Below are 13,387 nucleotides of genomic sequence, written 5' to 3' on the forward strand. Positions count from 1 at the left end.
TATTCTTCAGGTCGGTGTAATTCCAGTGATACCATGATTTATATAGTTTTTTTTCTTTTTAGCTGCATCGCCATATTTTGAGAGCTATAATATTTCCATATTTTAACCCACATCGTCATGCGAGGGCTTGTTTTTTCTGGGACAAGTTAACATTTTTACTAGTACCATTTTCAGGCACATGACATTTTTGATCACTTTCTAGTCCAATTTTTGGGAGGCAGAATGAACAAAAACCAGCAACTTAGAAATGTTTTTTTAATGCCATTACGGGTTTGGTAAAACTGATAAGGTGGCTTTTTTCTTCGGGACAGTACGATTGCAGCAATGCCACGTTTATATATATTTTTAATGTTTTGGTGCTTTTACATAATAAATTCTCTTTTATAGAAAATAAAATATTTTTGGATCACTTTATCCTGAGAGCTATAACTTTTTTATTTTTCCACTGATAGCACTCTATGGCAACTTGTTTTTTGTGGGACAAGATGACATTTCAGCTGTATCATTTTTATTTATATTCATCTTTTTTATCACGTTTTATTCCATTCTTTGTTCAGCGGTATGATAAGGCAGCTTCGTGTTTTACTTTGTTTCTTTTTTTTACGGTGTTCACTGAAGGGGTAAACTTGTGGGAAAGTATTATAGGTTGGGTCATTCTGGTCACCGTGATACCAAACGTGTACTTTTATTGTTTTTTTCATAAAAATATTTATTTATTGGTACAATCATTTTTTTTTTATTATTATGATTTTTTTTACTTAGTCCCACAATGGTACTATCACTTTCTGCAATCTGATCTCTGTTATAAAGCAATGGAATGCATGAGCATGATCTTACTTTCTTACTAGTGACCAAGATGTCGCCATGATGACATCGGGTCATTACGACAACGATCAGGCCTCCGCGATGACAATGCAGGGGCGCCGATCGCATGGCAGAGGGGTGTGAGCACCACTCCTGGCACTGAGTGCCAGGTATCAGCTGTGGGAATCAACTGATCCCTTGCGGCGACTGCGCATGCACAGCCTCTGTGCGCGCAAAATCACCTGGACGTATCCATACGTCTAAGGTCGGTAACTACCTACCGACATAGACGTGTGGATAAATTCAAATTCGTGAATAGGATACTGTTGATTTTGTGTAATTCTGAAGAAGCCCACTGGTCATAATTGAAATGTGTTGTTTGCACATTAAACAATGAATATATCTAGAAGACATGATTTTTCTGGTTATACATTATTCATCAGTGCACACTGACTACTAAATAAATTAATTCCAATATGGCTGTACAAGTAGATACTTAGTTTAAATTTTTTGATCAAAAAGTGCAAAAGCCATTTGATCATGTCAAGATGTAAATTATTAAAATTGATGGTCACTCTCTATCAGTAATTTCTCAACTCTTTGTGTGCCAAGTCAAGCCTCATCTAAACTAGGAAAGTGACTAGAAACCAAGCACTGTTTGAAATCAAACCCTTGTTTGGATAATGGTGCCCCGGAGATCTGAAGGGGCCACCCCCCCCCCCCCCCCAGTGTATATTACCTGTATTACCAATGTGTATCTGTACAATAATTTGATACTAAAGGTCTGTGGGCTCTATTTTTGAATTTTTATTGTTTTTATGGTTGTTTCCTTTGGACCTGATTGTTCATGATTCCAGTGCTGCAGTGCTTAGACAGCACACTTCCGATAAAGGTCTTATTGCATATTGCACTGTGGTTGTATTGCACCTGGTGTGGTTTGAGTTTTCTAAAATCTAATCTCAAAGTTGAAATCAGATAACATAAATTCCATATTCAGAGGAATTAAAATTTGTGAAACCTTATCCTAATGATCAATATTCATGGCAATAGAAACAAATCTAATGCAAAGTTTAACATCTGTACCAATTCATTAGTTATATCCATCAGTTACGTCTAACCTGCAGTAAAAAACAACTTCATAATGATACAAAACAATTGCTTTATTAATGTGAAACAGAAATAACAGAAATAGAAAGCACAAGTTACATCTTGGTAACAGCTTTCATTAAGTGAAACGTCCAAGAAACATTGAATGCCACACTATAAGAAGTACAGGACAGGACTTAGTTACTCAGTTGACTTAAACTAAAAGTAAGAAACATTTTTTTTTACTATAGTTCATTATATCACAGAAGATAATTATTGGACAGGTCATACTGTGTGACAATAATAATAAATGCTTAAAAATCATTGTCTAAAAGTCTAATAATATCAATGATGTAGTAAACAGAGCAGGGTGAACACTAATGACATTCAGATCTCTTGAAGGTCTGCATGATCACATTCCCCTGATGAGTGACTTTACAGCCGTACTCATCATGTTTGTTGTACTCGGAGGTGGACAGGCTAATGAAGCTGCTCTTCATGTACAGGTTATCAGCCTGTTTGCTTTCCGTTGAAGTTTGTATTCCGGTTGTCCACTTTGTCCCATCCACTGTCCAATCCACAGACACAGTCCTGGGGGTATATGCACTGATGGCGCAGACCATGGTGGCCTTATCTGTCTTCAACTCCTCTTCAGAGGGACCATAAATAAATACACTGGGCACCTTCACTTCTCCGGCTGTTGGATATATATGAAAGACATAGTCACAACCAAGACACAAACCTTATCTGTTGCCTTATTGAAGATTTCTACATCATTTAGACCTAGATTTATTATATCTTGTAAATTATACAACGGTTTAAAATAAGACTGTTGAAGTAAACAATGCCTAATTTATTAATTGATTTTGCATATATCAAACTGTCTTGAAAGTAGAAAATGAAATCTATACCTGCTAATAGAATTTATAGGTTTATGCGACATTGTTCACTATTTTCGTGCTATAGAATAAATCCTGTCCATTTTTCATCACCACTTTTCAAACCAGAAAAACGTTGGGAAAAAGTGCAGAAACATGACATTTGAATTATTGGCAACTTTTACGGACTCAGTGTATGTCAAAGCCAAGGCTCCTTGGGTATTCCTGTCATTAGCTCTTTAGACATATCTAATAATTGATGTAAATTGAATCATTAAACAAACACAGTCTGACTTTCTATACAATCACAGTGCTAAGTGTGCACATTTGTGAGAGGACACCTGTAACAGACATGCGTGACAGAACCTATTGGTCTGAGACTTCCAGCTTCTCATCAATACAGTTTATATTATTTAAGTAATTCATAGTGGAAAGAACATTTGTTGCGACTGAACAAATATCAATTTACTATTATATTAATATTCTCCTTTATAGCATAGGAAAAGGGAGACAACTATGGAATTCGATAAACTATACAGGCCAATCTACACTTCAAGATTATACGATAATTTTGCGGGCTAAACTGGCTGCCAATCACCCAACAAATGAGCAAAATAGTCGTTTGTTGGATGAAATGATGTGCTGCACAAAAGATCATCTTTCTAGGCAGGGAATTGTCCTGTGTAAACAGGACTCACACTACTGAGAACAATGACATCCTGTGCACACTGAACGATCTACTACGATTTGTTTAAAGTGCATCAGCAGTGGAGTCAGCCTGTCCAAATAGGCTACTAAGCGTCAGCTGATCAGCAATAAACAGAGGATCAGTGGTGGTTTAGTCCCCCAGGTCAGCGAAAATGAACCTTATTTCCACCTTTAGTGGCCAAAAGGCTATAGGAGATAAAAAATCATTAGATTTAACATAAAATATTTGAGATTTATTCAATAATATATTAAATATATATGAAAGGAAATTGTGTGAAATCTTTTCTTGTATGTGTATTTATTTAACCCTACCTCAATTGTTCACTTTTTTCTAAAATTGCACTGTAACGTTTGTACTTTGTACCACGTTATCCCCCCAAAAAAAATGTCTCCCAGCGGTGATTACTTTTTAAAATTATTAACTTTATACTTAACATTTGAGTAATTTAAATATAAAAGTCAAAGAAAAATATGTCAAATAAAATGATATCAAGGAAATAAGGCATCTTTGCGTGAATGAATAAATTTGGGACTTACTAGGAACGATAAGTTGGCTTCCATCTCCAAACAAGAACCACAATGTTTTATAGCTGTACAAAAACTAGTACAAACTATACAAAATTATAATATTGTTGTGGCTAGATCCATCATACCCGACTTTAATGTTTAGTAAACTATTACAACTCAGAAGAGGTGCATAAATTCAATTAGGAACAGTATGATACATACAACGCAAATTGTATTCATGCATGCAGTATTTTATGCAGTTTTAAGCCACCCCAAATTTTAGTTTTAAAGAAGATATATATTAGTATTCCTTAAAAAAAATTGTTACAAGGGTCTTATAAAACTGCACGTGGGAATCCAGCCAAAAGGATCCATAATTATTGCTTGCTTTGATGCATGTGAAGCATTTTAGCTACAAAAAAGATAATACTGTTGTGACTAGATCTATGATTAATATATTTCTATTAGTTTTTTTTTTTAACAAACTATTACAACTCAGGAGAGATTATTTAAAAAAACTAAACAAAATCCCAAAACTGTAGACTATATGTCAGTCAATATATGAAAAATCCGGGTAAACTTAAAATTTAAGTAAAAAAATTATAAGAATTACATAAAATTTGGTAAAACAGAATGATAAAGATGAAATAAGTCAACATAAGTGAGTGACTAGATATGGGACTTACTTGGAACGATAAGTTGACTTCCATCTCCAAATATCCACCACAATGTTTTAGTGCTGTACAAAAACTATAATGTTGTGGCTAGATCCTTTATAAATACCTGACTTTTTTTCTATTTTTTTTAAACAAGCTATTACCACTCAGAATAGGTGCATACATATAATTAGTAACCGTATAACACCCAACGCAAATTGTATCCATACATTCAGATTTTATGCAGTTGTTATAAAATAATAATAATCAAAGTACAGTTATGGATACAAAGAAGAGATATATTAGTACAGTTTATTACTTAAAATAATACACAAACATGTTTGTCTGAGATAACTTTTCTTAATAAATTATCCCAAATAAGATAAGATTGAAATATGATTACATTTTTATTTGGTAAATGGTGGCACTTACTGAGGACGATGACTTGCGTTCCTTCTCCAAATATAGCCCACAGTGCTTGCTAGTAATACAATAACCTTCCAACATGGTGTATATGCTGTAGATAATTTCGGGTGAATGAAGAACAGCCGACTTATGTGGGTTAGTAATGTAAAATAGGAATATCCAGTTTAATTGAGTTGTTAGAAAACCCATTTTTAATTCCATATCAGTGAATTCCATGTTGTTAGATGAGGATCCCTCGTTTAGAACTTTCCTTAATTAGCCAAAGTGGACAACAGCTACAAAGAGAGTCTTCCGCGCTGGACGACCAGGATTGTTCATGTAGCTTATTGACTTCAATGCAAACAGCATCCTATTCCTATGGATTCATAATATTTAGTATTATAATTATTATTTATTAGTATAAAACCAATTATTCCATGGCGCTTTACATGTAAAAAGGGGAATACATAATAAACTTACTAGTACAGGAGGAGAGAGGACCCGGCCCGTGAGGGCTCACAATCTACAAGTAGTAACTATAATAAGAGGTACAATTAATGGTAGTGGGGTATTAAATCAATAAACATTGCATAATTCAGGTCCACATCTGCCTATCTCAGGTATTTGCTCACAAAGTTATTTTCTTTTCAGTTTCCTTATCAGCTCCATTACATGAGGTTGTGTTCTTTCAGCACAACACCAGTTGGCCCAATTGAATAACAATATCATGTTATATATAATGGTACATAAGGCCCACTGAGAGGGGTTGATGATCAGGGAACAAACTTTTCTAGCAATGCTTATTCTTGGCTTTTGGCCTGTCTAAACAGGAGGGCCAGATGAAAAATGAATGAATGAAAAATATTTTTTGCTTGTGTGACAATTTTTAAGCAGATGTAAAAATCATTGTTATCGGCAGCACATTGTCCGATGTAAACAGAAAATATAATGCTAATTGCTAATTGAGGTCAGCCTGTCTAAATACGCCATTAAACAACCACCGATTGGCTTACAGGTAGCTGCTCAGAGACTGTTTTTTGAGTATGACTGTACCTTGTTCACCTTGTAACCAGGCCTAATAGTCGCTTTGATTAAACAGTAAAAAAACAAAATAGTCACTAGTCACTAATTGTATAATCACATCTGCCTTACGAACTCATTCTGAATGTAATTAAACACTTTGACAATTCAAAACAGGATTTGTATTTTGCTAGCTTCAGATGCACATTGAAATATTATATAATTACCACATACTTTATATCTGTAAAATAATGCTAGGAGCGTCACTCTGTCTGAAGCCTTTATAGACTGCACTAGCGCGACGCGCCTGCACAGTCTGGACCCCACAGAGTTACGCAATCGGGGATGAGGATTGTGGCCCAAGAGGGTTGTGGCGCCGGAATTGGCGCCTGCGCAGTCTGTGCTTTCTGGCACCATATTTAGACTGAATCTATATATAAAATACATCAGCGGAGCAATCCAGCCACTTTCTACTGAATATAAATAGAAAATACATTAGCAGAGCAAGCCAGTGACTTTTTACTGCACATGACAGAATGGGGGCGCAGAATGGGAGAACATGACAGGATTGGGGCGCAGGATGGGAGCACATGACAGGATGAGGGCACAGGAAGAGAGTAGCACATTACAAGATTGGGGGCGCACAAAACAGGATGAGGGCGCAGGATGGGGGCTGCACATGACAGGAAGGGGGCGCAGGATGGGAGCAGCATATAACAGGATGGGGGCGCAAGATAGTAGCAGCACATGACAAGATTAGGGCGCAGGATGGAAGCAGCACATACCAGGATGGAAACCATATACCAATATAAATGCTTGCCACTCGGGCGTAGAATGAGTTCAATAGCTAGTTTATGTATCTCTCTCTATATATCGATATATAGAAATATATATAGCTATACACATATGTGTGTATATATATGTATATATAAATATCAATAAATATATATGCATTTATGTAAATACAGGTGCTTCTCACATAATTACAATATCATCAAAAAGTTAATAATAGTAATAGAGTCATTACAGAGTGATCTATTTCAAGTGTTTATTTCTGTTAATGGTGATGATTATGGGTTACAGCCAATGAAAACCCAAAAGACATTATCTCAGTTAATTAGAATAATTAAGAAAAAACACCTGTAAAGGCTTCCTAAGCATTTTAATAGGTCCCTTAGTCTGTTTCAGTAGGCTCCACAATCATGGGGAAGACTGCTGATTTGACAGATGTCCAGAAGGCAGTCATTGACACACTCCACAAGGAGGGTAAGCCACAAAAGGTTATTGTTAAAGAGTGCTGTATCCAAGCATATTAATGGAAAGTTGAGTGGAAGGAAAAAGTGTGGTAGAAAAAGGTTCACAAGCAACTGGGATAACCACAGCCTTGAAAGGATTGTAACAAAAAGGCCATTCAAAAATTTGGGGGAGATTCACAAGGAGTGGACTGCTGCTGGAGTCATTACTTAAAGAGCCACCACAAACAGACATATCCAGGACATGGGCTACAAGTGTCACATTCCTTGTATGAAGCCATTCATGACCAAAAGACAATGCCAAAAGCATCTTACCTGGGCAAAGGAGAAAAAGAACTGGAATGTTGCTCAGTTGACAAGGTGTTGTTTTCAGATGAAAGTAAATTTTGCATTTATTTGGAAATCAAGGTCCCAGAGTTTGGAGGAAGAGTGGAGAGGCACACAATCCAAGCTGCTTCAGGTCTAGTGTGATGATTCCACAATCAGTGATGGTTTGAGGAGCCAGGTCATCTGCTGGTGTAGGTCCACTGTGTTTTATCAAGCCATCTAAAAGGAAGTTTTACTGCACTTCATGCTTCCCTCTGCCGACAAGCTTTTTGGAGATGGAAATTTCATTCTCCAGCAGGACTTGGCACCTGTCCACACTGCCAAAAGTACCAGTACCTGGTTTAAAAACAACAGTATTACTGTGTTTGATTGGCCAGTGCTCAGGACCGGAGATGACGTCGCGGTCACGCGACCGCCATGTCATCTCCGGTACTGACCGCAATGCATCCTTGGGAACGGAGGCCGCCGCTTGCACCGCTGAGAGCCGGGGCCATCGGACGGTAAGTATATCCATATTTTTTAATTTTATTCTTTTTTTTATATTAACCCTGCTGTTCTGTTCGGTCTGGGGAGACCTATTTTGAACTTTGGTATTTTTTGGGGTGTTCAAGATGCGGTTCTGAAACTTGTGGTTGATTGACTTAAATGAGGATGGGTCGGTCGGCCACGGGTTTCAGAGCCGCATCTTGAATATTTTAAAGAATATTGAAGTTCAAAGTCGGTCATTTTTGACCAACAGAACAGCAGGGTTAATATGGATCCAAGGGCCTGAAGGAGAGTCTCCTCTCCTCCAGACCCTGGGAACCATCCAGGACCGATCCTTGCACATGCCGTGCCCGGCGTATAAGACGACCCCCGACTTTTGAGAAGATTTTCAGGGGTTAAAAAGTCATCTTATACGCCTGAAAATACGGTATACATATATTGTGTATGTGTGTGTCAGTGTTTGTGTATATATATATATATATATATATATACGTATATATATATATATATATATCACAATTATAGAATTTTATATATATACAGGGTTACTAATGTTTTACTACATAATATATATTATATAATTAACTAGAATTTTATTCTCAGCATTTGTGACCTGTTAGGAATAAATTTTAGTAGAACAAAATACCAACTTCATTGTGATACAAATAATTGCTTTATTAATGTGAAAGTAACATAGCAGACATAGTAAGCACAAGTTACTTCTTGGTGACAGCTTTCATTAAGTGAAAGGTCCAAGAAACAGTGAATTACATACTACAACAAGTACAGGACAGGACTTAGTTACTTAGCAAACTTGAACTAAAAGTTAGAAACTTTTTTTTCACTATAGTTCATCATTATATCAAAGAATATAATTATTGGACAGGTCATACACTGTGACCAAAATAATAAATGCTTAAAAATCATTGGCTTATATTCTAATAATATCAATGAAGTCGTAAGCAAAGCAGGGTATGCACTAATGACATTCAGATTTCTTAAAAGTCTGGAAGATCTCGTTCCCCTGATGAGTGACTTTACAACCGTACTCGTCATGTTTGTTGTACTCGGAGGTGGGCAGGCTAAGAAAGCTGCTCTTCATGTACAGGTTATCAGCCTGTTTGCTTTCCGTTGAGGCTTGTATTCCGGTTGTCCACTTTGCCCCATCCACTGTCCAATCCACAGACACAGTCCTGGGGGTATATGCACTGATGGCGCAGACCATGGTGGCCTTATCTGTCTTCAACTCCTCTTCAGATGGACCATAAATAAATACACTGGGCACCTTCACTTCACCGGCTGTTGGATATATATAGAAGACATAGTCACAACCAAGACACAAACCTTTATCTTGCTTTTTAGAAGCTTGTTATAACATTTAAACCTAGATTTATTATGTCTTCTAATTTATACACCAGTTTATAAATAGACTGTTGAAGTAAATAATGCCTAATTTATTCATCGATTTTGCACATAGCAAACTGTCCTAAAGGCAGAAACTGAAATCTATGCCTGCTAAGAGAAACTGTAGTTTTGTGCCACAATGTTCACTATTTTCATGCTGTAGAATAAATCCTGTCCACTTTTACTCATCTCTTTTCAAACCTGAAAATTGCTTGGAAAATAAAAGTGATATTTGAATTATTGTCAATTTTTATGGACTTAGTGTATGTCAAAAGCAAGGTTCCTTGTGTATTTCTGTCATTAGTCACTTAAACATATCTAATAATTGATTTAAACTATATCATTAAACACAGTCTGACTTTCTATACTGCAACACTGTAAGCGTGCATTTATGAGAGGACACCTGTAACCGACATCTGTGACAGAACCTATTGGTCTGAGACTTCCAGCTTCTCATCAATACAATTTGTGCTATTTAAGTAATTCATAGTGGGAACAACATTGTTGTGATTGAACAAATACTATGATAATAATAATTTCCTTTAGAGCATAGGAAAGGGAATACAACTATGGAATTCGATAAACTTTAAGGACCCATTTACACTTCAAGATTATCTGATAATCTTGCAGGCTAAACTGGCTGACAATCACTCTACAAAAGAGCAAAATACTCATTTGTTGGATGAAATGATCTTTTGTGCTGCACAAAAGATCATCATTTTTGGCAGGGAATTGTCCTGACTTGCAATGCTGAGAACAATGACATCCTATGGACACTGAATGACTTGTTACAGATTGTTTAGAGGGCATCTGAAGTGGGGTTGACCTGTCCAAATAGGCTACTAAATGTCCACTGAAGAGAAAATAAAGAGCTGATCAATGGTGGTTTAGTACCCCAGGACTGCTTGTGTAAGCGCACCTTATTTTCACCTCTAGTGGCCAAAGGGCTTTAAGAAGAGATAAAAAGCATGATTTATTATATAAAACATAAGATTTATACAATAATATATTACATATATATGATAGGAATATATGTGAAATGTCCTCTTGTATATGTATTTATTTAGCAAACTGTACCTCAGTTGCTCACTTTTTAAAATTGCAGTGTAACATTTGTACTTTGTGCCAAGTCATCCAAAAAAAAACAATGTTGCCCAGCAGTGATAATTTTTTTTTAAACTATTGACCATACGCTGAGATATAAAATACTCTGAAACTTAACATATGAGGAAATGAATATGAAAGTCAAAGAAAAATATGTAAATAAAAATTATAAAGATGAGATGTCATCTGGAGTGAGTAGATATGGGACTTACATAGAACGATAAGTTGGCTTCCATCTCCAAACATCCACCACAATATTTTATAGCTGTACAAAAACTAGTAGAAAGTGTACAAAAACTATAATACTATTGTGGCTAGATTTATAATTAATATATTGCTTTAGTTTTTTAACAAACTATTATAGCTCGGCAGATATTATTTAAAAAAAAAAAAAACCTGTAGATAATATGTTAATATATATATATATATATATGTATATATATATATATATATATATATATATATATATATATATAATCGTCGTGAAATTAAAATGTAAATAATAAATACTTAAAATGTGGGTAAAAGAAATATAGAAATCAAAGCAAAATAAATAAATAAAAATGATGAGATATAGATATAGATGAGATAAGTCATCTTTGAGTGAGTGAGTAGAGATGGGACTTACTTAGAACGATAACTTGGCTTCCGTCTCCAAACATCCACCACAATGTTTTAGAGCTGTACGAAAACTACAATTCTGTTGTTGCTAGATTTTATCATAAATACCTGACTTTTTAAATCTCAGAATAGTTGTACACATTTAATTAGGAATAATATTAATCCACAACACAGATTGTAATCATACATGCAGTTTTTATTAACCTACAGTTTTGGATATAAAAAATAGATATATTAGTATTTCCTTTATCCCATCCTTTTGTGGGAACTTCTAGCTTTGGCGGAAAAAAAAAAACCTGGATCAAAGACTGTTAGAAAAATTGCATTTGATTCCAACTTCCGCTCAGTTCAGTACTTTATAGGTTAAATGTCTCCAAACCTATTACCATAGGCAGTGAATTAAGCTTTCACAATCATAAACAGCTAAATGTCACCCGGCTAAAATACATTACTTCAAAAAGTCAACAAAAAATATTTTGTCCTAAGTAGTTTTTCTTAATAAATTGTTTTTCTTTTATCACAAGTAAGATAAGGTTGAAATATGATAATATTTACGGTATTTGGTAAATGATGGTACTTACTGAGGACGATGACTTGCGTTCCCTCTCCAAATATAGCCCACAGTGCTTGACAACAATACAATAACCTTCCAACATGGTTTAAATGCTGAAGATAATTTCGGGTGAAGAACAACCGACTTATGTGGCTTAGCAATATAAAATGTGAATATCCAGTGTAACTGAACTGTTAGAGAATCCATTTTTAATTCCATACCAGTGAATTCCATGTTATTAGATGGGGATCCCTCGTTTAGAACTTTCATTAATTAGCCAAAGTGGACAACGGCTACAGAGAGAGTCTCCCATGCTGGACGACCAGGATTGTTCATGCAGCTTATTGACTTCAGTGCCAACAGCATCATATCTCTATGGATTCATAATATTCAGTGGTAACTACAATATAAGATATAATTAATGGTAGTGGAGTGTTATATCAATAAATATGGTATAATTCAGGTTCACATCTGCCTATCTCAGGTATTTGCTCCAAAAGTTATTTCCTTTTCGGTTTCCTTATCAGTTGTTCTCCATTACATGAGGTTGTGTTCTTTCAGCACAGGACCAGTTGACCCAATTGAACAGCTAAGTCATGTTATATATAGTGGTCTATGTGCATAAGGCCCAACTAGAGGGGCAGATTATCAGGGAACAAACATTTGTAGGAATGCTTATTCCTGGCTATTAGCCTGTCTAAACAGGAGGGCAAATACTGGCTGAATCCCCAATCGTTTATTTGTACAGTGTAATAATTTGTAAGTAAAAGTACAAATCATTGTTATTGGCAGCACATTGTCTCATGTAAACAGGAGATATGCTGCCATTAGCGATATTCCTTCACTATAGAGCAATGTATTAATGATCGTTCTGTGCTCCCAGAATTGAGGTTAGCCTGTCTTAGCGCGCCATTAATCTGCCACCAATCGGCTTACATGTAGCTGCTCAGAGGCTGCTTAATGGGCAAGACTGTACCTTGTGCACCTTTTAAACCAGGCCTAATAGCCGCTTTTATTAGCAGAAAAGCACAAAATAGTCATTAATTATATCATGACAAATGCCTCACCAACACATTCTGACTGTAATCAAGGCCTTTGATGAATCACGTTAGGATTTGTTTATTTGCTAATAGCAGATGCCTTTTAAACAACATATATTCACTGTGTATTGTGTGTGTGTGTGTGTGTATATATATATATATATATATATATATAATATCTATATCATATATCTATATCTCTACCTCTTCCCTCTGTACCAGTCTGTCATTGTTAGTTTTGTTTACTGTCAGTGATATTTGTATTTTGATGTTACCCCTTTTTCATGTACAGCACCATGGAATCAATGTATATATATATAATATATAAATAATAATATCACTCTCTTTTTATATATATAAATATATATATGCCATCTATAAATATATATATTTAGTGTATATATGCATACATACATATATCTTTAAAATATATATATATATATATATATATATATATCTCCAGTATTATAAGTATATGTAATTCACTGACATTATGTTTATGAAGATTGGATTCCCTTTGGTAGTGGTAGTATTT

General features: G+C 35.3%; 2 protein-coding genes across 5 annotated transcripts in view; both read right to left on the reverse strand.

The window, feature by feature from the left end:
- Positions 1-1,943: 1,943 nt before the first annotated feature.
- LOC138670016 (immunoglobulin lambda-1 light chain-like) overlaps positions 1,944-13,387 on the reverse strand; it is a 348,412-nt gene continuing 336,968 nt past the window's right edge. For both annotated transcript variants that reach the window (XM_069756996.1, XM_069756978.1), the window contains exon 4: positions 1,944-2,587. In XM_069756996.1, coding sequence (XP_069613097.1) covers positions 2,268-2,587 — 320 coding nt within the window. In that variant the 3' untranslated portion in view covers positions 1,944-2,267. The remainder of the gene's footprint in view (positions 2,588-13,387) is intronic.
- LOC138669991 (immunoglobulin lambda-1 light chain-like) overlaps positions 8,785-13,387 on the reverse strand; it is a 773,781-nt gene continuing 769,178 nt past the window's right edge. For 2 of the 3 annotated variants that reach the window (XM_069756956.1, XM_069756939.1), the window contains exons 3-4: positions 11,267-11,302; positions 8,785-9,429 (exon numbers count right to left, since the gene is read on the reverse strand). In XM_069756956.1, the coding sequence (XP_069613057.1) occupies positions 9,110-9,429; positions 11,267-11,302 (356 nt within the window). In that variant the 3' untranslated portion in view covers positions 8,785-9,109. Of the gene's footprint in view, positions 9,430-11,266; positions 11,303-11,840; positions 11,875-13,387 lie in introns of all 3 variants that reach the window. The other variant, XM_069756947.1, reaches the window with a different exon arrangement.

The sequence above is a fragment of the Ranitomeya imitator genome, chromosome 1, assembly GCF_032444005.1.
Source record: "Ranitomeya imitator isolate aRanImi1 chromosome 1, aRanImi1.pri, whole genome shotgun sequence".
In the NCBI taxonomy this organism is placed as follows: Eukaryota; Metazoa; Chordata; class Amphibia; order Anura; family Dendrobatidae; genus Ranitomeya; species Ranitomeya imitator.